The following is a 27,477-nucleotide window of genomic DNA, read 5'->3' as shown; positions in this document are numbered from 1 at the left end:
GTAATTAGATTAAATTGTTACTGCAGGCCCTAAGATTTCTCCCTTTTCCTCTCAGGATAGCTCTCCAAATAGTGATCCTAGATCACAAAATTACAAAGGTAGCTGGAAGTTGAGGAGCTTCACCCGGCAGGAAATGGCTAAGCTGATTTCTATTATACTATTGTTAATGATCTTAGAGAATGAAAAGAGTTTATCCTAAGCTTTCAGGTTTTTCACTTCACCCTTTCCAGGCAGTTGGCAGTAAGGAATCCTCAGCTGGACCTTTAAATCCAGTAGGTACTTCATGGCTCCCCAAATGCCAGGACTTCTTCCCAAGCGTAGCCTGGGTATCAATTTGTTGGTCCCAAAAGCCCATTTGCAACGTCTCTTTGGTAAATTGATCCTGTAAGTTCCCACAGAGGGAGAAAGAATAGATACAGTTCTTTGCACTATCCACACTTTTTGCCAACGTATCTCCAGTTCACACACTTATAAATATTGTGGGTATTCTTCCGACAATTAGGCTTAACTGCCACTTTAGGTGGGACGAAAGTAGACTCGTTTTTCCTTGCCTTCTAGATGAGTGAGACCTGGGGGGAGAAAGCATAGTATGCTCAGACATCATATTTATCCACTCCTGAAAAAGGGAGGTTTTTTTAGGATTATTTGCTGTTGCTCCTTGACTTGTCTACCAGTTTTTGGGTTTTTGTGCATAGGCAGAGAAAGGTTGATGAGGGGTTGATTCTAAGAGTGACAGTTGGGCAGTGAGGTCATAAGTTTCTAGTTGAAGGGAAAGTTCCGGAACAAGTTTACATCAGTTCCCACTGCTTAGATAGGTTCCCTGTGAAGGCAAGATGTAAGGACACTATTATCCGACAGCTCAGCAAGCTCTCTCAACTGCCTCAGCCAGCCTCCCTTTCCCTTCTTCCCCAGACCTGGTAAACCCCTGAGGGATGAGGTGGGAGGGGGAGAATGGGATGGCTCTTTGTTCTAGGGTTCCCTTCCCTCCCTCAACAGTTTACCCTAATAGTCATCTGGTTCAAAGCCAAGAGATGTCCTGAGTAATGCTAGAAAGCTATGGGGAAAGAGTAATTGTCCCAGAGCCCATCTCTACGCTATGAAAGGATCAGACAGTGTGGATATAGTCTTTAGAGTCTGGATGAAGAAGTGCCAATGAAGTCTCACATTTCTGCCCTTGTCCCAAGCTCTTTGTCTCTAAATATATTAGAAGGGGTCCATTTCAATGTCTGGAATTTAGTAAGGAAGACTAAAGGTTAGCTTTAGTCTGGACATTGTAACTCTAAAACTGGGAGGGACCTGAGAAGCCATATAGTTTTAACTCCCTCATTTTTTTTTTATAATAGCTTTTTAAAAAAGCTAATTTTACCTCATTGACAGTTGCCAAACATTTTGTTCCAAGTTTTCCCCTCTTTCCTCCCCTCCCTCCCCTAGATGGCAGGATGATTAATACATGTTAACTATGTTAGAGTATAAATTAAATACAAAATAAGTATACATGTCCAAACAGTTATTTTGCTGTACAAAAAGAGTTGGATTCCGAAATATTGTACAGTTAGCCTGTGAAGGAGATCAAAAATGCAGGTGGGCAAAAATATAGGGATTGGGAATTCGATGTAATGGTTCTTAGTCATCTCCAGCGTTCTTTCACTGGGTGTAGCTGGTTCAGTTCATTACTGCTCCATTGGAACTGATTTGGTTCATCTTTTTGCTGAAGATGGCCACGTCCATCAGAATTGATCATCATATAGTATTGTTGTTGAAGTATATAATGATCTCCTGGCCCTGCTTGTTTCACTCAGCATCAGTTTGTGTAAGTCTCTACAGGCCTTTCTGAAATCATTCTGCTGGTCGTTTCTTACAGAACAACAATATTCCATAACATTCATATACCACAATTTATTCAGCCATTCTCCAATTGATGGGCATCCACTCGGTTTCCAGTTTCTGGGCACTACAAAGAGACCTGCCACAAACATTCTTGCATATACAGGTCTCTTTCCCTTCTTTAAAATCTCTTTAACTCCCTCATTTTTTAAGTATCTGACCTAAAATTTTATAGGTAAACACCAGAGTCAGGATTTTTACCTAGGTTCTCAGAATCCAGTGCCAAATGGGGGTTAGTGGCAGGTATGATCCAACTTTGGGAAATAATTTGGTATCAGCCATTTAACTGGTCCATGTTGTCTGGAATAAATTAATTTCTAAACTTCAGTTTATCTGAAAACAGAATAAAGCACTATTTACTTCACATACTCGTAAGATCAGATAAGATAATGTAGGTACAAAAAAAATACTTTGTAAGCCATAAAGGAAGGGGCTATTTATTTATTTTCTTAGAGCTGGAAGCAATGGTTTGAGGAGATCCCTTTTCAGAGAATTTAGTCTAAGCAGATGAGAATCAGCTTCTTTCTTTGTACAGAGACTAGAAAGTTCAGAATACATTCTGGTTTTCAGGGATCTCCTTGCCAGTCACAGAATTTCCTATTTGGAAAAGACCTTTCTTTTTTTAAAGGCGGGAAATATTTCATTTTTACATTCTTGCATGAATAGGTGCCTACATTAGTAGGCACATTTTTGAAACTACAAAGGCAGTGTTTTATTTCCTATCCTGGAAGGAACCTTAGGAGCCAACAGGTCCAAATTATATCTGGAAAAAAGAGTCTTACAGCAACATCCTCAATAAATGATCATTCAGTCTTTGCTTGAAAATCCCCAATAGAGAATCATGAAGGCAAGGGAAGACCCTTCTCCAGGGATAAGGTATGTTGATTCATTTGTTGAATTCCTGAATGCAGAGACTTGTTTGTATTTTCCTTACCATAGGATTGAGTGTCCGACAGTACGGAGTCAGACCTGAGTCCCCATTGTCACTATGAGCAACTCAGTCACTCTAGGGGACCTGGGGCAGCTCCTCGAAGATGGTCTGAGGATTTCAGAACCTCTGATTCTAGATGAGATCTCTGATAGTTCTGAGTATAGCCTCAGAGGGTCTTCTAAATTCACCGTTGAACAAGACTCTCCTAAACGCTGGAAGCAATTAGAACAGTGGTAGGTACCCGAAGTTTGTTTCATCACTTAGAACTACTTTCCAATTCCTTAAGGTGCTTGAGCCCAGAATTACTCTTTCTTTTTTGGAGGTGGGATTCTGACTAGCGGTAGACTCCTTAAATCATATCCCCTATACTTTTTCTGGGTAGACTCAGGTGACTATGATTCTAATGCTTACCCTTCCTAGTTAGATCTTCCTATAGGTAAATAGCCTGTCTCCTCCCCTTGTTCCCTGCCTCTGTGTGTATCTCTCCTCTGACCACTCTGCCATTGTATCAAAGGGTGGCAGATCTGCAAGCTGAAGTGGTTTGCCTTCGAGGGCAAAAGGAGCGTTCAGATCAAGCTGTTCTGAGTTTGTTGAGGGAGCTGCTCCAGATCCGGGCTCGGATACAGGTGCAAGACTCTGAGCTGGAGCTGATCCGTGATGAAGTGAAGCAGCTTACCAGAATACCAGAGAAGGAAGCCTGTGAGGTGAGCCAGCTGCCCACTGTCTACTCCTTTCGAAGATACTTTCTTATTGTGTGAACTGCGGGAGTAGTGGTAGGAGGCTGGCAAACTGATAATAGGTAGTCCTATCTTTTTTGTCTGTCTTTTCTTGGTCTTTCCCTTGTCATGACATCCCCAGGATTTCACTATGTGGCAGAATGTTTTGCTAGGAAGTAAATTTCTTCCCTTTTCTCCTTTGTCCTCCTTTCTTCCCTAAACTGAACTTATTTTTTTTGGAATCCTGCCTTTTCTCTTTATACCGCTTTGTACCTATCTCCTGACCCTTCCATTAAATAAACGGGACAGCTATAATGATTAAATCAAACTTTAGAATTCAATGGAAGCTTAGCAGTCATCTATCCCATACCTTTCATTGTACAAATGAAGAAGTTCTGGCTCACTGGCAGGATATCTTCCCTAGGGCCAAATTCCCACTTATCCAGTCTTAGAGCCCTAGAAAAATAACCCTCTTTTATCCACAAATTGTTCCTATCTCTGGCTTAGTTTCCTGGGCTGTGAAGTTTTGGCTCCCATTATCCAGTTGTCAGTCACCATGGATCATAATAGAAGGCCTGGATAAATTCCCCAAAAACCAAAAACAAAATCCAATGCTCAAATCATTTTCTTTGTAGCCTTCCAGTGCTACAGGTCAGAGTCACATGGAGTTGATGGAGAAAAGGTACGTGTTTCCTCATGTCCAGAAATCGTTCCCTTAACAACCCACATAGTTATTGGACAGATTTGGGAGCAATATAATATTCCCAAACAACTCCAGGACAAGGATTTTGGCACTAAAGAAGGGTGACGGGGTGGATTCTGTTGTTTTTGATTCAAGAGCACTTCCTCTATTTTTCTAAAGCAGAGATGCTCCTCTGCAGAAGGAAAGGTACTCTAGGACTTCCCCCATGAACCTCCCCTGAGTAACCTATTCTCTAAGGCAAGTTGTGACTCAAGTAATGTCATCTACTGACACATCAGTCCTGTTGACTTGGTCTCCAGGAAGTTCAGGGGTTTCACATTGCCCAAGAAGAATTCCTCAGAATAGCCAGTGACATTCAAGCTCTGCAAGCAAGGTCTTCACCCTTTCTGTCCTTAAATGGATGGGGATCTGGGCAGCTGCCTAGTCTCCCCCTCAGACCTGTACTACCAGGTAGGGGGGGAGAGGAAGTCGGGGCTCTCAGAAGTAGAGGACAATTTAAATCCTAGGTTGGTGGAGGTCCGAGATGCCCTAACCCAAGTTAGGCGGAAACAGGCTCTCCAGGAAACAGAAAAGAAGAACTTTGAGACAGAACTAACCCTCAGGTATGCATGTTTCCTTCCTCCTCTTTTCCTCCTCCAGACTCTTTTAGCTTATCTGATGTATATGTTCACTAATAGCTTCCTTGACCTGCCAATCCATCGTGAGATCTCTCCCCTCTGAGTTGGTATAATTGTTTTGGTCTGTGTGCCTTATTCCATAATTTTTTGTATATGTTTTCTAGAACTGTTACATAAGTCATTTATGGTTTTATTTTTCACATTTTTAAACTCTTCTCCTTGCTTGTAGAGGCCAAGAACCATATCTTCTCCATTTTTGTCTTCTGAAGTGGTTCAGCGTGCTATAGATGATCAATAAAGATTTGTTGATCAATGAAAGGAGACTTGCATGGAGGCGAGTAGTATAAGAGAAGGATAGAACTGTAGAGTCACACCAGATTGAGTTTTGTTTAAACAGTTGGGAAGTACCAACTATATGCTGATGCTAGGGATTCCAAAATAAATGGAATAGAGACCCTGTTGTCAAGGAGCCCATATTAGGTGATGGAGAGAAGACAAGTACACAAACAGTAGGTGTAGAGGAGAGGATTCAGGGAAGATGCTAAGAGAAATCTGAGATGGGAAGGAAGGCTCACTTTTATATGGAGACAGTGGGATGCTGGAGAAGACTTCATAGAGGAAATGGCACCTCCTTGGGCCTTAAAGGAAGGAGAGGGGCTTCTAACAAACATGGGGAGGAAGCCTTCAGTCCAGACTCAAACCAGAAACAAAAGCAAGGAGAAGAGGGGAGAGTGGGATGAGAACGTAGTAGAGAGAAATGAAGTTTTGTTGGCCACATAGAGTATGTGACCAACATTAGTGTGAGAAGAGTGTTTATGGGGCAAAATCAGAAGTCTGTGTTTCTTTTTTGGAAGACAGTGGAAAGCCTGTGAACGCTTTTTAGTAAGAAATGGCATATTCAAAAGGGTGCATTCAGAAGATGACTCCAGAAACTATGTGAAGAATAGATTGGAGTAAATTGAAGAAAGACCAGACAGATTACAAGGAAACCAGTATTACAGTTATCCCTTCCACATCTGGCTTTCTTTGACCAAGATGGTATATCATAAGTCAGCATAAGAAATTAAATGGGAATTTTGGGGGAGTTTTGTGGGAGCTGTAGACAATAAGCAAAACCAGCAGAAGACAGAAAGTTTAGAAACTCAAAAATGCATTATATATAGATATGCATATATATATGTGTGTATGTATAAATATATATATATATATATATATATATATATTACTGAATAATACCAATCCAAATTTTACAATAAGATTTAATACCCCATACAAGAAAGATTTCAGACTTCTCTGGTATGAAGGAAGGACCAAAAATTTATACTCATATTTTTCAGATCATGGAGATACCATGCCGTTAAGTCCAACCTATACCTGCAATGTGGAAGGGATAATTGCAAAATTGTGTTGGGGAGGAAGAATGCAGCTAAGTGGCCCAGTAGATAGAGGACCAGGCCTGGAGTCAGGAAAACTCTTCCTGAGTTCAAACCTGGCCTCAGATACTTAATAGCTGTATGATCCTGGGCAAGTCATAAATGACCTTGCTTGCCTTTATTTCTTCTTCTGTAAAATGAACTGGAGAAAAACATTGCAAACCATTCCACTCTCTTTGCCAAGAAAACCCCAAATGGTGTCACAACCCAAAAACAACTGTACAAAAATAATTTAACAGAGAAATACGGACCTTCACCAGAGTAGTAATTCAGTTTAATTAAGATGTGTTGAGTAAGTAGAAAACAATTGTATAAGAAAGGGCTAGAAAGTTTAGTTGGAGCCAGACTGAAGAGGGCCGTGAAGGAAGCCTCTGGGAAATTTCTGTGCTTGGAATTGATGTCATCACAAAGCTTACTTTGCCCTTTCTTTAATTAATCTTGATACTGGCTTATGCCATGGAGACTGGAATTTTAAAACAGGGGAGGAGGGTTCAGAAGGGACTGTTTTTCTTTTTTATCTTTGTAGTCAGATGAGGGCAGGCTTAAAGAGATACCAACATACTCTACAAGATGGAGATTTGGATGTGTTAAAGTTCTGTCCTTATCCATCCTAACCTGAGAAAGGCCCATGCTTTAAACATACTAGTTAGTATGTTGTCAGAACTCCTTCTAGCTTTTAGGTGGAATGATCCTATTTACAGTCAAGCCTCATGTTTAGGATAAGGAAGTGGGAAGACATTTTCCTTGAAAGATTGAAAACTTGTGAACCCTATCAATCTTATATTTACGATCCTACTTCAGGACTAGTGAGCATTTTTCCATTTAAACAAACTTACCTTAGGTAAGTCCATTTTACAGATAATGAAACAGGTTCAGAAAGTTAAAGTACTTATCTATGCTTTTAGAGCCAATAAGTATTAATCCTCTGGGATTTCCTGACACTAATGTTCTTTCTATACACCATGCTTGCTGCCTATAGGTTGGATAAGCTGAATGGGGACCTAAAAGAAGAAGCTGAGGGGCGGGAAACAGCCTGCAGTACTCTGCTGCAGAGCCAAGAAGAGAGTGCCTGCCGAACTAGTCGGGATATTGCTGGGATACAGGTCAGTCAGGAGCCGATAACTGGCTGCCTCTCTCTTCTCCAGTTCTCCTTAGGGAATCGATTAGTTTGAGGAGATGGCTGCTTTGAACCAGAAATTTGAAAAGAGCCAGGTTTGTGGAAGAGGAGTGGGGGGACCTGGGAAGATTAACAGACTATCCCAATGGAAAGAAAGGAGGTGTATGTAGTTAAATATTCACAGCAGCACTTTTTGTGGTAGCAAAGAATTGGAAACAGAACAAATACTCTTTCTTTGGGGGATGGTTAAATAAGCTAGTCCGTGAATATCATGGGATATTCTTTTACTGTAAGAAATAATTAATATGAGAGTTCCAGAGGAGCCTGAGAAGACTTAAATGAACTGATTCAGAGTAAAGTAAGCAGAACCCAAGGAAACAATATACACAATGGCTACCCAAATATAAATGGAAAGAAAAATAAAATGAAACTGAACACTATAATTATAATTACCAAACTAGATTTTGGAGAAGTTGAGAAAAAGCACCTTCCTTCACTGCAGAGATAGGGGACTATGGAGGGTATGGAATATTACAGATACTATTGGTCATGTTTGGGTGTATTGATTTTTCTGAACCATTCACTCTGTTTTTTTTTTTCTTTTCTATTTTTATTATTGATTACAAAGATAGCATTCTGTGGAGGGGGTAGGAGGGAAAAATATATTTGAAAATTAATGTGATGTAATAGTAAAAGGTATTGATTTTAAAAAATTAAGAAGCTAAGTAGTTTAGAAGAAAGATTACAGACTTAATAATGAAGCATTATATAGTAATTATAGGGAATTTCCTTTATTTCCACATGTGTGCTCTTTCATTCCCTTCCTCTTTCTTTCCCTTTTGCCACCCCCTTTCTTTTCCTCCTTCTGTCCGCTCTTCCCTTTCTCTCTCTGTCTCTGTATGTCTGTGTGTGTCTCTATCTCTCTGTTTCTGTCTCTTATAGAGCAGCAAATAATTTGCTTAATTGATTTGCTTAATTATTACTTGATCCTTCAAAAGGTATAGAAACAAATGAAGAGGACTGCTATTCTAGATCTAGATTCCTGACAACAGGAAGGGCAAACTGGTTCGCAAAATAGGAATAATAGGAATCTTGGGGGATGTGATTATGCCATCACAAAACTGACAACAGAATAAGTGAGGAATGGTAGACATGGTTCTATATTCATCTTAGATTTCAGGAGGGCAGATTTCCAAGAATTCAGAGAAAAATGTAAGGAGAAATTAGCTGCTGAGGAATTGGAAATTCTCAAGAATGAAATTTTGAAAACACACACACACAAAAAAAATCAATTTCAGTGATGTGAAAAAAAAATAAAATGAAGTTGCCTAAAAAAAATCAGTGGAGATGGACAGGAAACTCGTCAAACAATGTAGAAGTTGAGATTTAACCAAAGATAGAAGCAAAAAGCAGTTAACAGTGGAGAAATACAGATATAATGCATGGTTCTATAAGAATAACATTAGAGAAGTGATAAAGCTAATGAAGTTTATTAAGGAGAACAAAAAAGTTTGTGTTTTGGTTTTGTTATTTAGCAGCCTGAAAAGGAAAAAAAGAGGATCAAAGAAGGAATGGGACTATGTCTCAGATGGTTGAGATAAAAGCAATGAAGAAACCACAACTATTCAATGCTTTGTTTCTGTTTTCTCCAACAAAGACAAAAATGACCAATAGAATTTTTAAACCAAAGAGAAAGAATATGATAAGGGAGCTCCCTAATAATTTTTCCCCAAATGACAAAAGTATTTTTATTTTGACATGTATTAATTCCTCAGGATATTGTCTTTGTCATCTTTTCCAACTTATTCATCAGCTTATTGCACAGTGCCTTTGTCAGAAATATAGATACCATTCAAAAATTTTCTGATGTTCTTGTTTTTGACTGTGGAAGCCTGCTGGATCAGAGCAACTGAGTTCAAGTTCAATATCACTTCCTTAAAGAAGTAACACATATTTTTGAGCTTAAGAAACAGCACAGGCAATACTTGGTCTCATGCTTTGTTCTTCAGATATATATTTTTCACCCCAGAAATTTCTGATTTTGACAGTTACAAAATGAAGTCTGAATATGCTCTTGAATAGCAACATTGATGACTAAGTGAGCATATTCAGATTTCATTTTGTAACTGAGTAATTAATGCCTTTGATCAAATTTAATATGTGACTTTGGGACTGCAGATTGTGTGCATGGCTGTAAGTTTTGATTTCCCCATCACTTGTCCACTGGAGTCCTTTTTTCTTCTTTCTAAGGAGACCGAGCTCCATGTTGCTATGGTTGAAATCCCTACAGAGGATTCTTCTGGGCCCCTTCACAATAACCATTCAACCCTTGAGAAAGACAGCAATGTTTTCTGGGCTGTTGACAATTTGATTGCTTCATTCTAGAAGTGAATAGGACAAAAAGCCCTAGTAACCTTTAATGAGTTTGTCACCGAATCCCGACAAACTACCTTCCAGAGCGCTGAAAAACATTCTGGATATGATTCAAATATCATTGACTGTAGCTCTCCAGAGATTAAGCATGGAAAGGAAGCTATGTCACTAAAGACAGATAAATGTCTTATTTAAAAAAGAAAGAGTAAGAAGCCAATAAGTTTCACTTTGATTTATTACTAAAAGCCTGGTTATGGAATATTAGAAAAGGGAGAATGTTAAAAAAAAAAAAAAGTAGCAACAACCACCATGACTTCATCAAGAATTTATTATTTTGATGCCATTTCTTTACCTTTTCAATAGACTGGAAAATAAATGCTATAAATTTAGTTTACTTGGATTTCAGAAAAATATTTGGCAAATTCTCTCATGCTATTCTTTTTAAAAATGTTTGAAAATGTTTTGAAAGATGTGAACTAGAACATAGTATTAGGGAGATTCAGAATGAGTTGAATGAGGAGACCCCCTCACCCCCCAAAAAAATAAGTATTAGTGTTTTGGAAGGAAGCATCCCAGGAATTTGTGCTTGGTCCTATGCTATTCAACATTTTAGTTATTGACCTGGATAAAAGCATTGACAGCATGCTTACCCCAGACTGCTAATAGCACAGAGCCATGAGGATCACAAACCCATTTGGATGATTGAGTCAAGATTCAGAAAGAACTTGACAGGCTCAAACAAATCTAATAAGGTGAAGTATTTATAGAAATAAACAAATTCCTTTCCTACACATAGATTTGAAAAATCTGTATAAAATTTTTTTGCACAAGGGCAAGAGAGGAAAGATGTGACTGAATCCACAGTGGTTTATTTGTTTGAGGTCAAGCAAAGACTACTTGTTCATATATTGTAGAGGAGATTCTTCTTCGGGTCTGATCTATGAGGCAACTTTTAATTCTGTGATTCTATGATTATAAAATTCATAATTCCCAAGCCAGAAGGTCCTCAGAGCAACCAGTTCTGACCCTCTTCTCCCCACCAAAAAACCACACCTCAAGATTAGTGAATGTCAGCAATTATTCAGGATATATAAGTGTGTTGTCTTCTCTCTCTCTCTTTTTTTTTTATGTTGTCTTCTCTTTATGAAGTTCTTAAAGGATGGAAATTCCCTTTGTGATTTGATATCCTTGAACATCAAGAAATAATTTATTATTCAACCAAAATCTCACCTACTTTAATTGAAACTTGAAACAGTTTTACTGACTTACTTCTCCATGAGAACATGAAGATACAAATATTCAATCTCAATCTCACAAAAATCCATCAAATGTGTTAAAGATAAAGTTTTCAAACTTTCCCAGTTCTTTTCACCATTTTAGTATCTACTCTATGCCCTACTTCTTCATATCATTCCAATGTATAGCGAGCAAAACAAAACATTCTTCTATAGGAAGTTTGCTCATTCCTCCGGTCTCCATTTATCAGGTGTCCTTCCTCCTAGATACCCTCTTTTTGGGTTTTCATGATGTACTTTCTTCTTGGTTGTACTCCTACATCTCTGTCCTGAACAATACTGTTTTCAATCTAGATTGCTCCCAAATCTAAATATTCCGACCTCATTTCTTTTATACTCTAGTTCCAAATGCCTGTATTCAAGGAGCTCCAGCTAGATGTTCCATAGACATTTTGAACACAATTATGTCCAAAATAGAATTTATTGCCTTCTCCTCTAAACTCACTGCTCCTAATGTTCCCTCTTTGCATCCAAAGCATGTCCTTTCAGGCACTGAGCTTCATAACTTTGGAGTAGTTCTCTATTATTTATTCTCATTTTCATTTGTCTGGCCATTGTCAAATCCTAACCATTCAATCTCCACAATATTTCTCATCTCTCTTTCTTCTCTATTCTCTTCAAAGCTAGTACCCAATTCCAGACCCTCATTGCTTCTCACCTGAACTATTGCTATAATCTCCTAATTAGTTTTCTGACTCAAGGCTCTTCCCATTCAGTCATCTCTACGGCTGTCATAATGATATTCCTAAAGTACAACTTTGATCAGAACACTCACCTGATTAAGAAGTTGCAGTGGTTCCCTGTTGCCTTTAGGAAAGAACAAAAATTTCTTCTATTTGGTTTTTAAAGCTCCACAATCTGCCTCCAGCCTATCTTTCTAGACTTGTTTTACATTATTCCCCTTTCCATACTTCATCCAAATTGGCCACTTTATCACTTGCTATTTATGACAATTCTATGTCTCTGAATGCATGCTGTTCTCTGTCCATTAAAGGCTCTCCCTCTTTATTCCTGTCTCTTAGAATCTGGAGCTCCCATCAAATGTCAGCACAAGTACCAGCATTAGAAGTCTTCTTTGCTGATCCCCTCAGTTGTTACTTCTTTTCCCATCCCAGTTGAAAAATGGAGATAATAGCAGCACTTATTCCCTAAATCTCTTGTGAAAATCAAATGAAATATTTGTAAGATACTTAGCACAGTGCCTGGCACCAATGCCTGCTTAATAAATACTTGTTCCCTTTCCCTCTCCTCCAAAATTACTTTGTTGATATATATGATATTTTGTTTTATAGATAGATAAATATACTTTAATGATATATATATATATATTTCTATTTACGTATCTATGTACATGTCTCCATGCCTGTCCTTCCCTTCCCCAAATTGATGGAGAACTTCAGAACTGCTGGGCCTTGCTGCCCATCTTCCAGGGCATCTTATATACCTCAAGTAACTACTGCAGGCAGAGAATTTCATCTTCTCTTCATATCTTTAGTACTTGGTACAATTCCTGGCATATGTGAGTACTTAAGAAATGCTTCTTGAATGAATTGTGTTCCAGCTGCTAAGCCAAAGGTTTTCTTTCTGGTTTTATTGTAACTTTGCCAAATGATTTAAGCTCTCTTTATCTTATTTTCTCCACCTGTGAAATGGGAATAGTTTTACTGAAGAAGAGTCCAATACAGGAAAAAATAAAGGATCTCAACTTGCTCTAGATTTTGAGGAGTTTTTGTAAACTTGCAATTGTAAAATTGCAAAGTTGCTTAAATTGTGGGTTGTGACCCCATATGGAGTCATATAACTGAATGTGGTGTCATGAAATTATGGCTTGCTGTTAGCAAATGTCTGACACGGGTTTATATACATATATTCCTGGGGTCACATAAAAATTTCTCAGATAAAAAGGAGTTTTGAATAGAAAAAGCCCTGCTTTTTTAGGCAAACTTGGACAATGAGAATCAAGCTAGGATGCTTGAACTTCCCCTAGAGAGAAGTGTAATAGAGATCATAGATGTGAATTTTTGCAATGCAGCCTCTTCACTTCTGCAAATAGTGACCCTGGACTTCAGGTATCATCACCATATTCACGGGGCTTGTCTGAAGAACTACACCACAGGGAAAGCTTTCAGCTACCCTCTGATAATACTAAAAGACACAGTACTTGTTTGCCGATAGTTCAGCTGCCAAGTATCAGTGGTGTTCCTTTCTCATTACCCTTTGAGAAGTCAGGATCACGGCTGCACCGAGGCATGTGGAACTCCAGGTATGGGGAGAGAGACTGAACAAGTCGTCAGTGTTGGATATTGGGAGAAGCTGCTGAGTTGCTCACTTTATAAAGAGGCCTGGGCTCTTTGTCCAGACCTGGGGCTTTCTCAGAAACTCTTCTGATTTGGGTCTTTGTTGTTCTCTTATTTAGCTGCTTTTCTGTCATATCTGACTCTGGGACTGGAGAGTTTTCTTGGCAGAGATACTGGCGTGCTGGTCATTTCCTTCTCCAGCTTATTTTACAGATGGGGAAGTTGAAGCAAACAGGGTTCAGTGACTTGCCTAGGGTCACCCAGCTAGTGAGTGTCTGAGGTCAGATTTGAACTCAGGAAGGTGAATCTTTGTGGCTCCAGGGCCCAGAATGCTTTGAACTTGGTACACAGCATTACTAGTAGATGTCACTGTCCCTTTTCCCCAGGCAGGGAAGGCCAGCATTATGTCCGTCGGTGACAGAGAAAAAGGGGAAAGATGGCTACAGTGCTCAGGCTCAGCAAAGTCCCTTCCCGTTATCTCTGATGCCCCAGATGCCCTTTCCCCTCCTGATCCTGTCACTGCTGCATTCTGCTCTGCGATAGTGAGTAGCACACAGCTGTCACATATTGATCTGAGGAGGAAAAAGCTCTGAACTTGGGGGCCAGGAGGCCTACATTTCAGTTCTAATACTGAATTGCTGTCATCTTGGGCTGAATCTGTACCATGAAAAGGCTGATTGCTCTTTAAGGTCACTATTTCTAGCTTTTAATATCCTCCCAACTCAGGTCTCGCTTGATTGATGCCAGGAGAACTCAGTCCTCGAGCTTTTGAAACCCCTTCTTCTACCTGCCCTGCCAGTTCTCTGTTGAGTTTTTAGCTAAGTTTCTGTACTGTAACAAAGGTCTTTAAGCTGGAAGGATGTAGAGATAGACTAGACTCCTAGCTAGTTGGATATTGCACAGGTAGGTGCTTGTCCACTGGAGGCCATCACAGTTAGGATACAACAGAGCTGGCAGGGTCTGGGCTGTAGGAGTTACCCAGCATATTAGAGTAAGAGGCAGCCAACATTGTCTGTGCTTCGGTCAGTGTCTCCTGGTAGTGTTGTTCCACCCTTCCCTCTTAGTCTTGGTTATGATTAGCTTGCTCTGAATTTGTTTTGTGTTTCATGGATCATCCCTGAATTCTACGTGATTATTATTGTGATATGTAGTATCAGTCATCCCAAAGCTGGACCCAAAAGCTGGAAGGAACTTGAATGGGCCATTCCCCTCATTTTACTGTTGCATTTTCTTACCTCTTCTCCAAGGTCAGGTTTGGTTATTATAATGAAGAGCAAAGTGACACCCAGAGAAAGGAAATAATTTGCCCCAAATCCCAATTTGGGATTAAAATCTAAATCTTCTGATGTCACTGCTTTTCTTCTTGCCTTTTTTGAGTTTATACTTTGGGTACCCATAGTCAGAGGAGGCCGATTTTTTTTAAGGGCCCCAGCGAGCTAAGAATCACAGTCCCCTGTGTAGAATGGTATCCCCTCCCTGGCTGACGTGGTGCTTTCTGAGTTCCCTTCCAACTCTCAGTCGTGTGGTCTTCCAGCCCGAGGGTTCTGACATCCCTGAAGGAGGCTGCCCTCACTGATGCACCTGCACTTCCTGCTTTCCTAGGGTTGGCACTCATGGCAGCATTTCCCCGTAGGCTCAGGCACTTCAGCTTGGAGAGGAGATGAGTCTCAAATTCCTGAAAAGAGAAGCCAAGCTTTGTGGCCACCTTCAGAAAAACTTCATGGCCATTGAGAAGGTGGGTGGGAGCTGCTCCTGGCCTGTGGGTTCCCCAGGGCACTGGCAGTCGCTTTAAAAGGCATTCCCAAGCAGCACCCCAGAATGGCTTCTAGGCCTTCCTCCTCCTTCGCCGGACCCACATCTCTGTCCCTTTGGGTCCAGAGTGTGATGTGGAAACAGGAGTGCTACCAGCTACCCATCCAAATCCCTTACCTAAGCAGTCTGGGCACCCTGGGCCAGCAAGATTGGGCCCACTCCTCTCAGTATGGTGTTAGAAACAATGAAAGGTTCCCCTTCAGGCCAGATCTAAGAGGCTGGCTGAGATCAGTAGAGACAGGTCCAGCTAGGCAGTGAATCCACTGGCCCAAAGGCTTTCCCCTGGGAAGAGCCGGCTCCAAGAAATGAGCAGAGATGAAAGCAGCCTCTTAGTGACACAGGAGTCCTCGGGCTTCTTATGGAGTGGGAGGAACGGTAATGTCTTGCTGCAGAAAATGAAAGTTTCTGAGAATACAAGACTCAAATCTGAGAAGAACCTCTGGGAAGAACTGGAGGTGAAATGGCAGAAAATCCAGGTGCTAAATGAAGACCATTTCCGAAGCCTGAAGCATCAGCAAGAGGTTTGTTGTCTGTACCTGACATGCAGGACAGAGCCCAAAGGCCACATTCCCAGGGCACTACCCCGGTTCTGGCTCTGGCCAAGTACTTCAGCCCAGACAGAGCCAGCATCTCCCTAGATTGCAGTGTCCTCTGGGGAGGAGGGTAGTCACGCCCTAGACATCTAGGCAGACCTGGGAGAAGGGAACTTTAGCGGAGGCCTCCACAGCAGCCAGGTGAGTGGGGTTGTCAGGGGACCTGGTTCAAAATACTGGGCCTCGGCCCGCTCTGAGCTTCCTCCAACCAACACAGCAGGAAGAGTCTCGTCTCTTAGACCAGTGTCGAGCCCTGGACAATGCAGTCATCCAGTTAACTGAGTTTGTGAGAGAGAACCAGACATCACTCAATAGGGTCCTGCAGGCAGAGCAGAAGAACAGGTGGGTGTGGGCTGGAGCTCGAGCTCCTCTTCTGGAGGGAGTGAATGAATGAATAAATCGCCGGCAGCCTCATCCCCCAGAGGTGGGGCTGGCTTCCTTCCCCTCCTTGGTCAGAGAGCTGAAGTTCTAAGACATCTTTCCAGATCTGTCTGCCTTGTCATTCCAAGTACTCTCCTTCCCCTAATCCTTGCTCTGGAAAACAGCCCTCCTAACCCAGGTGTTCAAAGTTTCAGGAAGCTTGTTGGCTGGTGGTTCTCCTTACCTGTCACTAGAGCCCAGTCACATCAGCACCAAGAATCCCTGAACTAAAGTGCCGTTTTGGGGACTCTTGGCACTAATAGGGCTTGATTGCTGACATTTCCTTCTATTCCCAGGCTTGGCTTACTGAGAAGTCATTAGAAAGGTGCTAGAGAAATGTTAGAAACCACATGGTTTAGTGGATACAATCCTGGATTTGGAATCAGGAAAAAGTAGGTTCAAATGCTTTCTCAGATATTAGTTGTATGTCCCTGAGGAAATCATTTAACTTCTCTGTGCCTCAGTTTCCTCACTTGTAAAATGAAGAGGATGTAATCAATGGTCTCTTAAGGCCCTTAGATCTCTGATTTGAATCTTTACATCTTAAAGTTTTGAATCTGTTTCCACGCATTAATAAAAATCCGAACGATAGTGACAAAATGGGATAATGGGAAGAGCATATACTTTGGAATCTGACTCGTTTACTCTGGGAAATCATACAGACTCTCCAGGTTTTAGTTTTCCCCCCTGTAAAACTGAGAGTGTTGAGCTAGGTGACCTCAGGGCCTTGTCCTTTACTCTTAAGTTCCCTCCAATGAACACAGCAGAAGTTGGCACAGCAACCCAAAGAACAGAGTGCCTTGCTAACTTGGAAGCACCCGTTAAGACTAAAGACCCTGGGTAGAATGTAGGAAGGAAGTTGCACAAGATAATTTGCCATTTGCACAAATGTATTTCATTGTCTGTAGGCCCATCTAGCTTTAAATCTTTAATCCCATGAATTCATAAAAATCTGAATGATGGTGATAGGCCTGAGACAGAGTGGGAGAATGGGTTCCAGAGCCCTGCTGGCCCTGAGTGTATGATCCCATGATAAATCTGAGATAGTAGTCAAGCCCAGGGCTCCAGCACCACCTCCTCCTTTCTCCTCCCCACCCCACCAAGGCACACTAATCACAATAGTGATGGGAATCTTGAATATTTCCAAGGGTGCTTAGATTCCTCTGTACTGTGATGTTGTCCTCAGAGAAGCTCAGGAGCAGTATGAGAAGGAGAGTGTGGAGAAGTTTACCATGAAACTGCAGAATGACATTTCAGCTGTCAGGGAGTCTTTTGACAATGCACATCGGGAAGCTCGCAGTGAACTGGAAAAGGTAGGTTGGGATGAAACTCGTGTGTGTGTGTGTGTGTGTGTGTGTGTGTGTGTGTGTAGGGGAGGGAAGGGGGAAGAAGAGAGAGAAAAAGCTAGAGAAAGAGGAGAAAGAAAAAAATAGCTCGAAAAAGAGAAAAAGAAAACTAAAAGAGAGTGGGAGAGGGAGAGAAATTCAGCACAAGCAGGATCTAAGGCATTCTCCAGGCTCTCTTGCTCTTCTCTTATTTTCTTAACCAATTGCAGTAACCATACAACTTTAACTTTCCTTCCTGGTCACATTTTGGGGAGGGGGAAGATGGGTGGTAGAGGTGGCTGGGTCTCTTAAATAGTCCCATAGACAGACACAAAGCATCAGAGAACTTGAATTTAGATCCTGCCTCATATTTTCTAGCTGTAGAACTTTGGGTAAAATAATGAACCTTCTGGGAATCAGCTTTTTTTTCTGTAAAATGCAGAGCTTGCACTTGATCTAAAGTCTCTTCCAGTTCTAGGGCATGGGGCTGTTTTCTCCAGAGCTCAGGGAAGATTGTGTTGGAGAACATACTGATTGAGCTTTGGAATATAAAGCTTTACCCAGGAGACAATAGGAGATAACATAGTAAAGTGGAAAGAGGGAAGATCTGGATTGAAATCGCATTTTGAAGACATTTTATGTGATCTTGAGCAAATCTCTTCTGCTCCCTGGGCTTCAGTTTCCTCATCTGTAACATGAGGATATTAGATTAAATGACTCCTGAGGGGAGCCTTTGTTAAAGTCTGTAACCTAACCTATCCCTTTCTCTTTTCTCTCAGCCCATGTGACTTTCTCCATTATGTGGCTGGTTGTCTTTAGAAAAATCCTGGGTAATCAATCATGTCAAATGTTATTCCAGATCCAAGAAAAGAGTCAGGTCTTGGAAGAGTCCATTGGTCGGTTGGTCAGGGAAGTCAGAGACTTAAGTGACCATTTTGTTGCTTTGAGCTGGAAATTTGACCTTCAGGAACAGACCTTGAACCTGAAAATGTCTGAGGTAAGTCCCTGGTGAGGGACTTGAGAGCCTAGAGAGATGTCCCTATGGATGATAAGATAAATTTGTATGAATGGAAAATTATTTCGGGCAGATACCCCATCTCCTCCCCCCCACCCTCACTCCCTGCCCCAACCAGGTCTTTGGTCTTGATACCTCTCAGTCAGCCACGTTAGCAGAGGATGCTGTTCTTTGGGTTGCTGTGTCTATTCCCCTATGTAAGGGCCTCTCAAATAGACATTTAAATGAGGGTTCTTTCTTGACTTTTAGGAATTTTACTTAGGCAGGCTTGATCAGTTTCTCCTACCCATTTCCTACATTTAGTGCCAAATGCCTTCTCCAAATCAGTAATTATATGACAAATTAACATTCACAGTAGAGAGGAGAAAAGGAGAAAACCCACCCTCAAGACTTCTAAGTCCAAAGGAGACGGATTAAAAGACATTCTCCCTAGCCAGCTAGGAATGGGAAGCATCCTAAGGCAGCTCACCTGCATCTATATTGAGGTAGTGGGTTGATGGCATCACCATGGATGCTTTCCAACTTTCTGATTTTGTGCAGGGAGAGATGCCTTTTTTCTGAGGGTCTTAGGAATGCTCCCTTACCTTGCCAGAGCTCTGGGATGTTGACTGAGGGAAAAGCAAGGCAATATCAGCTATCTGTACTCCCAGTTTTAGACTTTGAGACCTTTGTGCTTCTTAATTGATCGATGAGGTAAAGTAATGTGAAAGGGAAGCAGGCAACGAGAGCCATGGGATGGCTGACTAAGGGTTTTTCCCGGCCTCTGCTCTGCACAAGTGGTCATGAGCTTATGTTCATGGCCCAAGTTTCCGATTTCATTCTTAATTCTTCCGAACCAGATGACCAATCCTACAGCATGATATAGGAGCCGTGTGCAGGTTATAGTCATTCACAGCCTTTTTGTCCAGTGCTTCATATAGAGTATCTTATACTGATGAGTCAGGCCAGTGGGCAATAGCTCTGAGCTAGAATAGAGCCTAAAACAATCCCCTTGGCCTCTGCCCTTGCTTATGGACAGTGCTGAGCACTTGGGATGGCATTTTCTACTTTGTGAGACTGGGGTCTCTGGTAACCCCACGATCTCAGAGACCCCCAAAATCATGTTTCTTCTCCTTGGGACTATTATTATCTATTATATGTTAAGGCCTGCTCAGGATACAAAGACATACTAAAATACTTGTGGGTTCACAATGTGAGCTACAGGGGTGAGGTGCACATCTATTCCCTGTTACTGGGAAGGTGGAGGCTGAAAAATTGAGTTCAGGATTTCTGAGATACCATAGGGATAAATCCAACTAGATGTAACTCGAGCACCAAAGGGTGAGCTGCCTAAGGAGTCGCAAACCAGCCCAGGTTAGAAAGCATTCCAGAATAGGCCAGCGCTTCTGTGCTTAGATCACTGATGAAGATTGGCCTAAGAGTAACAGCTGTGTCTCTTGTTTTTTTTTTTTTTTAAGAAAGCTTTTTATTTTCAAAATATATACAGATAGTTTTCAACATTCATCCTTGCGAAATCTTGTGTTGCAATTTTTTTCTCCCTCCTTTCTCCTCACCCCCTCCCCTAGATTGCAAGTAATTGTATGTTAACATGTGCAGTTTTTCTATATGTATTTCCATATTTATTATAATAGCTGTATTTCTACCCTGGATAAGCTAGAAAGATCCATCTTAAAAAAAACAGCCAAAACCCACAAATAATTGTAATGAGACAAAACATAAATATATCAAAATTAAGTATGGTGCTGCTGATGATGGTGGTGAGAGATTGAGGCAGGATTTCTTGAACAGAGAAAGATTTCATGATAGAGATAGTAAACTAAGTTTGGCTTTGAAAGAAGGGAAATATTTCAGTACGAATGTGGGGGAGAGAACATTTCAGATACAGGAGATGACATTTGCACAGAAAATAGGATGAGATTGGGAACTGTAAAAAGTCCAATGTGTTTGGAACATAAATCATAAAAGGTGGGCATATAACAGTGTTGAAGAGAAACAATTGTTAGCATTTCAGAGGAAAATTGGAGATGTTGGTGTTCTTTAAGGAAAACCTAATTTCAGATAATGGGAGGAGGTGAACTGTCCTACGAGAAGGAAGGAAATGAGGAAAGAGGGAAGTTTATTTATAAGAGAATAGGAATCCTGTAGAGCAATGGAAAGTGATGTCACATTTACAGATATTCATGTATGTGTCTCATCTCTCTTGTAGACTATAGGTCTATGAGGGAGGGGCCATTATCCTTGTCATCTTTGTATTCCCCCATCTCCCTACAAGATGTTTTACTAAATCCTGCACATAGAAGATATTTTTTAAAAAATATTCTTGATTCAGTGCAATTTTAATAAGCTGAAGGGGAAGAAGAAGTCAATCATGTTAGATGCCTCTCTGCTCTAAGATACAACTCCCCCAACACCATATTGCTCTGAGGAGTAGGGCTGGATCACCGAGATGAAGTACAGTACCTCCAGGATTCCACATTCACCCTGTACCAGGGTCAGACAATTCCAATCTAAAATCAAACTCAACATTTACTAAGTGCTTATTATATGAAGAGCATTGGGGCAGGCTCTGGAAGAGATAAAGCTAAGATTTTTATCTAAATTATGAAAAGTTTAAATAAAATGTGTTTTTTGATCCCTCCCAAAGAGATAAGATAGCCACACAGAGACTATAATATTTGATTCAGCAATGATGAATGAATGAGGTTTTGAACAAAAGTTATGTGAAATTTTAAGGGCAAAATTGTTACTGATCTAGAGGATGAGGAAAGGTTTCTTGGAGGAAGTATTGAGGTCAGACTAGGGTTTTTTGGTGGGGCATTTCTGTCTGTCCTTGCCTCAGATTTCCCTTATCAGGATATATCCTGACCTACTGGCACAAATGCCCTGATCCTTCTTTTTAATTTTCTGGTTCTCCAATGCCATAATTCAAAGAAATTCCACTAGACTTGAGATGGAAAATGTCAGTCATATCCAGAGAGAACTGTAAAGAATGAATGTGGGCTATTTTCACCTTTTTATTTATTTTTTTTCTCTCCCCCACCCACCTTTGGGTCTCATTTTTCTTGTTCAACATGACAAATATGGAATTATGTTTAAAAGTTAACCTATATCAGAGGAGGGAGGAGGGAAGGAGAAAAATTCGAAACACAAAGTCTTACAAAAATGAATGTTGAAAACTATCTTTACATGTATTGGAAAAATAAAATACTATTGGGAAAAAAGTAAATCTCTGGTTCTTCCAGGCTGAAACTTGGAGACACTTTTCAGGGCATAAAATAGAGAAAAGGTAGAAGTCAGGCTCAGGAACCAATAGACCTTCTTTGTATGGTTCCTGTTGTTTTAGGAAGATTTTTTCTTCACTGGAGTCTCTAGTCAGGGGCCTGAAATACAGGCCCAACAGCTCTTCATAGTGATTTTTAAAAAAAATAACCCTAACTACCAGGGGCACCTTTCTGGTCCCCATGAACCGGTATCCTATCTTTTCTTTCTGCCTCTGACACAAAACCAATTCTTCACACTTCCAGAGCCCAGACTTTCACCCAGGGTGTGTATGTGGGGGTCTTGTGTTTCAGGCAAGGAAGGAGTGTTCGGAAGAGGAGAAAAAAGCACTAGAGAAATTCATTCAGTGGCAGAACGAAACCATAGTGCATCTTAAGGAATTACAAGAGAAAGTAGAAAGCTTCCTTAAGCAGGTTAGTGCTGGAACATTGAAACATTCCTTTTCTATCATTCCCTCACCTTAGAATGGCTCTGGCTGAAAGAAAAGTCAGCTTGTGGAGATAAATGGGTTGGAACCTTCTCTGCTTATTTTCCCCTTTCTCCCTGACACCTCCTCCCCCCATCTCCATGTCTGGATATTTTGGTCTTTTTTGCTGTTTTTGCTCCCTCTCTCCTGTCTATATCCCACCATTATGTCTCCCCTTCTGTCTCTCATCTTTCTCCACTGCTTCCCTCCTATCCTCCTTCACTCTTTTCTCTACTCATTTTTGCCTTTCTCCCTCCCTGCCTACTAGTGAAGATGAATTTGGAGTCAGAGGACCTGAGTTTAAATAAATCCTGGCTTTGCAATTTATCACTTGTGTGATTGATCCTGGGTCATTTTCCACTTTCTGGCCCTCAGTTTCCTCTTCTCTAAAATAAAGAGGAGAGGAATTGGACCTCTCAAGCTTCTTCTACTCTGCATCTGTTGGTTTTATGATCCTGTCTCTCCCTCCTACATTTCTCTCTTTTCCTCTCCTTCTCTGTTGATTTCCATGAGCATCTGTGATTATAAATGGTGCTGAGTGGGGTGGGCTACAGAGGGATGTTATATCCCTTAGTGACTGCCCTTGTGAGTTAGATCTTATCCCGACACCTGTGGGGTCTGGGGTCCAGGGTCAGATTGCCCTAATGAACCCACAGTTGCATATTCCTGATGCATCTGTGGTTGGACTGTGTCGTTTGGCCTTCCACTGTTGAGATATTCTTGCCTCACCAGTTTTATCCTTTTTGAAAAAATTCCTAATTCTGGCTCTACAAAGTAGTAATGACTTTGTAGCACTGTGTATCCTGTGGAGGCAGACACACTTTCAGTGGTGGTGGAGACTGCAGGACTAGAGAGAAACACTGGGAAGGGAACAAAATCAGGAGACAGTGGGCAATCTAAATGACTGTGTCTCTGCTGGAGATTTTAAGAAGTGATGTAAAAACAGCTGGGGTGCTCCTGAGCTCAGAACTTTGGGATCTCCAGCTAGAAATGCAGCTAATTGTTCCCCTCAGAAGCGCCTATGACTAACCGTGGGCCTGCCCTGCCTGGTCTCCTCCTATTGTGTTTCAGATAGGAGATGTGAATGACAGGTGTCTCCTCCACAGAAATGACTCTGATCAGAAAATAATCACTGAGAGCAGAACCCGGTAAGGAAGCTTCCACATCCCCACGCAGGACTTGGGGAAGCCCTTGGGATCTTTAGTGGCAGAAAAGAGGTACTCCTGTGCTCCACCGGGGTGGGCTGCTGTTGGATCTCCCCCTCAAACACATGATCCTGTGTTTGCCTGTGCCTCTGAATTTCCCCTCTAGCACCCCCAGGGTGCTCTCTGCCACCCTCCCTCAGCCTCAGTCACCTGGCAACTTAATGAGCGTGTTGACAGGCCATTGCTGATGGCTGGAGCTGGCGTCAGATCCAAGTCAACTGCCTACCCAGGCTCAGCCTCTGTTACCTGTTGTTCTCGATTGGCTGGGCACCCCTCCCCTCCCCTCCCTTCCTCCCCTCAGCACAAAGAGCTCTGAATCATGATTTCCTAGCTTGCCCAGTGTCGATTTCAGAGGGGAGAGAATTCGAAGGCTTCTGCTTTTTCTTTTTTTTTTTTTTTTTTTGTCCTTTCTCCCCAATCCATTGCTCTGTCCAGACTAATGGAGGATCTGAGAAATGCTGACCTGGAAAAGATGAGTCCCCTGCATCAATACAGGACTGTTTCCTCTCTCCAGTCAACCATCCCTGTTCTCCATCAAAGGTCTCCAGTGGGAGGCCATGGAAGGGGAACTGCCTCAAGTTTCAGTATCTAGAGGCGTCCCCTAGGTCACTTTTCTCTCTGCCTGCTGATGTTATTTGTATTTTGGGGTCGTGAAGAGGTTCGGTTGTGGTCCTTGAGGATCTCACTTCATACAAAGAACTCACTCCACCACTGCCACTCACATCAACACAGAATTTGTCAGATTGTGGAGGCGCTTAGAGCCTGGTGCTAATGAGGCACAGTAAGAGTGCAGAACAAGGAGCTCCCTCAAAGGCTAGTCTATCTGCCCATCTATGCTTTGAGTTCTGCCTCCCGGACCTGGAACAAAGGCTGTTCCAGCCCTGGCTTTCTTCCTGATCTCAAATGACACAACAACCCTGCCTTGGACCTGGTTCCCTCTCCAGCCAAGGAGCTGCTCCCTTCGTCCCAGCCCCGCTGAGATGGAGCAGGAGCAGCTCCTTGCAGAAGGGAGGTGTAGGGTGTGCCTGTGGCTGGGCCTGGCTGGCTGGGCCCCATCAGCTGATGTTTCCTTCTTTGTCCACAGGAAAAATGAGATGAGGATAGTGAAGCAGGAATTGGCAGTAGTGCTTTCTGCCCTGCAGCTGCTCAAGGAGGACAACCCTAACAGGAAGATAGCGGAAATACAGGGCAAGCTGACTACGGTACAGGAGGGCTCAGCATCCTCGGTGCTAGCTATCAGCGGGCTCCTCTGCTTGCTCAGGCCCTCAGTATCAGACCATTAGCAGCTAAAGGAGGGCTACAGAACAAGGGAATCTGGAGGGGAGGTCTGACTGTCCACACATGTTACTTAACCTTATGGGAAGAGTGGACAGATGCTAAGAGTCTGGATGGGAGCAAGGGAAATAGATCCTAAAATGACAGACCCCCTCATCTCCATGCTGATTATACCTCTTTGAGACCTCTGAGCCAGCCTGAGCAACTTGAGTTTGGTCTTAGCCCCACCCAACCTTCCCAAGAAGGTTTCCCACTCAATATTTTTGTTTTCATTTTGTAAAAGAATAGGGAGAAGCTTCCCCAGAGTTCCCCTATGAGACTGGGGCAGGGCCCACCTTAGATCTATGGTTTAGGGTAGATTTAGAGCTTTTCATATCATAGCCCATAGGTGGGTATGTTCTAGTTTCAGAGTCAGATAATGAAGATGGAAAACAACATACAAGACAACAAGACCATACAGAACCTGAAATTTAACACTGAAACCAAACTGGTAATAAGAACCTCCCCTTACCATAACCCTGTTTGTCTGAGTTTCAATCTTTAATGTCCCACAGAAATAAGAGGATGAATGTACTCTGGTCTTGGAGGCTATGTGGAAACTAAAAGTGTCTTGTTCCAGGCCAGGGATTCCTCATTCGTTCTTCCTGCTGGGTTCCCTAAGGAGAAAGAATAAACAAGGGTCCCCGGACCTCCTCTTTCCTTCCCCAGGGTGGTCAGATTCAGGGTGGCCAGGAGCCGGGTTAACTAGCCTTCACTCTCCCACTCCCTCTGGCCCCAGAGTGCACATTTACCTTGTCTGTCAGAATCTCACCTCAGACATCTTGGCTAAGAAGAATGTCTTCCTATGATAAGAGCCTTTCAGCTGACTGGAGCAGTTTACTCAGGGGAAGATAAATGGCTGTTTGTTTAGTTTTCTTCCTAATCTTGGCCACTCTTTGTTTGTTTCCTGGCATTCCTTTAATTAATCCATCAACCATCCTTCTCTCTCCAGAGTCAGGTTGACCCTATCAGCATCCTAATCTTCTAATATCTCTCTCTGCTGCTGCCATCAGAGGGTAGAAGAGATTGCTCACCTCCGGGAGAATGTGATGAAGCTATGGAGTGAGGAAGGACCCTGGACCCTGACGCTTGGTAGCAAAAGAATGCTCATGTCCCTTGTGAGACAACGATTTTTTATCAAGGATGTGGGCCCTGACGAGGTCACCCAGATAAACAGATGGGGCATTTATCAGGCAGTGAGGTAGGGAGGAGACCTAGGCCATTATGCTAAGCTGAGACACCTAGGCTATCTTTGGGTTTGGGACTCCTGGGCCCTTATCTGAATCTATCCTGGGAGCAATCCTGTGTGATCCCTTTTTTAATTCTGAAGGGGAGGGAGCTGCCAGAGCCAAGATTTGAGAAGCACCTACTATGTGCCTGTTGTTGTTGTTGCCATGGGGATACAGACAGAGTAAAAAAGAAACAGTCCCTGTCCTCAAAGAGTTTACATTATAAGGGGAGACAAAATGTATACTCTGAACTCTGGGTGCAGCATGCTCTGATAACAGAAATACTTTGGGAACTGTAAAAGGGAGAAAATCCAAAAGGCCACAAAGCTGGAATAAACTGCTTTTTTCTGGGAGGGAGAGCCCAGACAAATGCTCTGATCAGACGAGGGTGGTGTACTAGCTTTGATACCAAATGATTCAAAATCAAAGTTGCCAGCTGCCCTCCTAGGGCTCTGTTTTTGAAGAGGCTGCCTCAGTGGACACGTGCTGGGACAAGAGAAACATCTGACATCAGAAGCTGCACAGTGGTAAGGACTGAATAAATCAGAAGGGATGCAATGAGTCTGTGTTTCTGTTGCCAGGTGGCTGAAATGGAAAACACTTTTACTCAAGCTTTTAGCTAAGGGAAGGCCAAGGAAAGTCTTTCATCTCAGGGGTCCTAGTGGAGAAGCCTACAGATCTGGAACCTATTCATTGATCTGACTTTCCTCTCTTCCTAGAAATAAAATGCTTTCTCTTATGTGAAATTGACTCTTGTTACTCACTTGCTTCTGACCCCATTTGAGGTTTTTTGGCAAAGATACTGAAGTGGTTACCATTTCCTTCTCCAGCTCATTTTACAGATAAGGAGACTGAGGCAAATAGGGTTAAGTGACTTGCTTAGATTACACGACTTCAAGTGTCTGGGGCTGGATTTGAACTCAGAGCTTCCTGACTGAGCTCAGTGCTCTAATCTTCTGCCACCTAGCTGTGTAATTGACTAGGAATCTTATTTATTTGGGGGAGTGGATAATTTAATGGGGATTGAGGTATCTGGGCAAACTCTTATGTCCTGGGGTTTTAGTAGGAACTTGCATCTCTTTCCATTCTCCTTAGGGAGAGAGAGAGGGAGGTCTGCATCTACCTTTTAAAATAGGACCACCTAGCATGGCAGGCCCTCACCAGAGAAGGTGCTGTGTTCTACGAGCAAAGCAGAATTGAATTAGCCCAAAGGAAATTTGAAATCTGTAAAATTAGAGAAGCCACCCTAAATATTCATATGGACTATTTGTGACTGACCTGTGGCAGAGCATTCTGAGCTCATAGTGGTCTGAGCAGCCAGAATCAGACACACTGTAACTCTGTTCTAACATACTGATGTCTTTTTGGTAGTCTTCGAAAACAAAATTCAACAATTAAAATAGATTTTTTTTTAAAACTAAAATATAATTTTAAAATGAGCAGCTAATACTGG

At 42.0% G+C, this 27,477-nt stretch overlaps 1 protein-coding gene and 1 pseudogene across 7 annotated transcripts; one reads left to right on the top strand and one right to left on the bottom strand.

Annotated features, from left to right (window-relative positions):
- Positions 1 to 789: 789 nt before the first annotated feature.
- On the top strand, positions 790 to 26,770 carry CCDC154 (coiled-coil domain containing 154). Of its 7 annotated transcripts, none has more exons than XM_051969416.1 (18): positions 790 to 917; positions 2,824 to 3,048; positions 3,330 to 3,519; positions 4,167 to 4,213; positions 4,741 to 4,836; positions 7,264 to 7,387; positions 15,000 to 15,101; positions 15,571 to 15,699; positions 15,992 to 16,113; positions 17,378 to 17,504; positions 18,376 to 18,513; positions 22,104 to 22,223; positions 23,348 to 23,424; positions 23,917 to 24,021; positions 24,566 to 24,683; positions 25,160 to 25,246; positions 25,809 to 25,996; positions 26,606 to 26,770. In XM_051969416.1, the coding sequence occupies exons 2-18, from the start codon at positions 2,873 to 2,875 to the stop codon at positions 26,724 to 26,726; spliced, it is 2,067 nt and encodes a 688-aa protein (XP_051825376.1). In that variant the 5' UTR covers positions 790 to 917; positions 2,824 to 2,872; the 3' UTR covers positions 26,727 to 26,770. The 7 variants fall into 7 exon arrangements, with proteins under 7 accessions (XP_051825376.1, XP_051825377.1, XP_051825380.1 ...); XM_051969417.1 differs by having other exon boundaries at positions 15,989 to 16,113; positions 25,166 to 25,246; XM_051969420.1 differs by having other exon boundaries at positions 15,989 to 16,113; positions 25,809 to 25,913.
- On the bottom strand, positions 9,204 to 14,981 carry LOC127545948 (60S ribosomal protein L9-like; annotated as a pseudogene).
- Positions 26,771 to 27,477: the final 707 nt, after the last annotated feature.

This window comes from Antechinus flavipes, chromosome 1 (assembly GCF_016432865.1).
Source record: "Antechinus flavipes isolate AdamAnt ecotype Samford, QLD, Australia chromosome 1, AdamAnt_v2, whole genome shotgun sequence".
NCBI classification, from domain to species: domain Eukaryota; kingdom Metazoa; phylum Chordata; class Mammalia; order Dasyuromorphia; family Dasyuridae; genus Antechinus; species Antechinus flavipes.
Note: the sequence above shows the minus strand (reverse complement) of the source record. Positions and strands in the feature narration are given on the sequence as shown.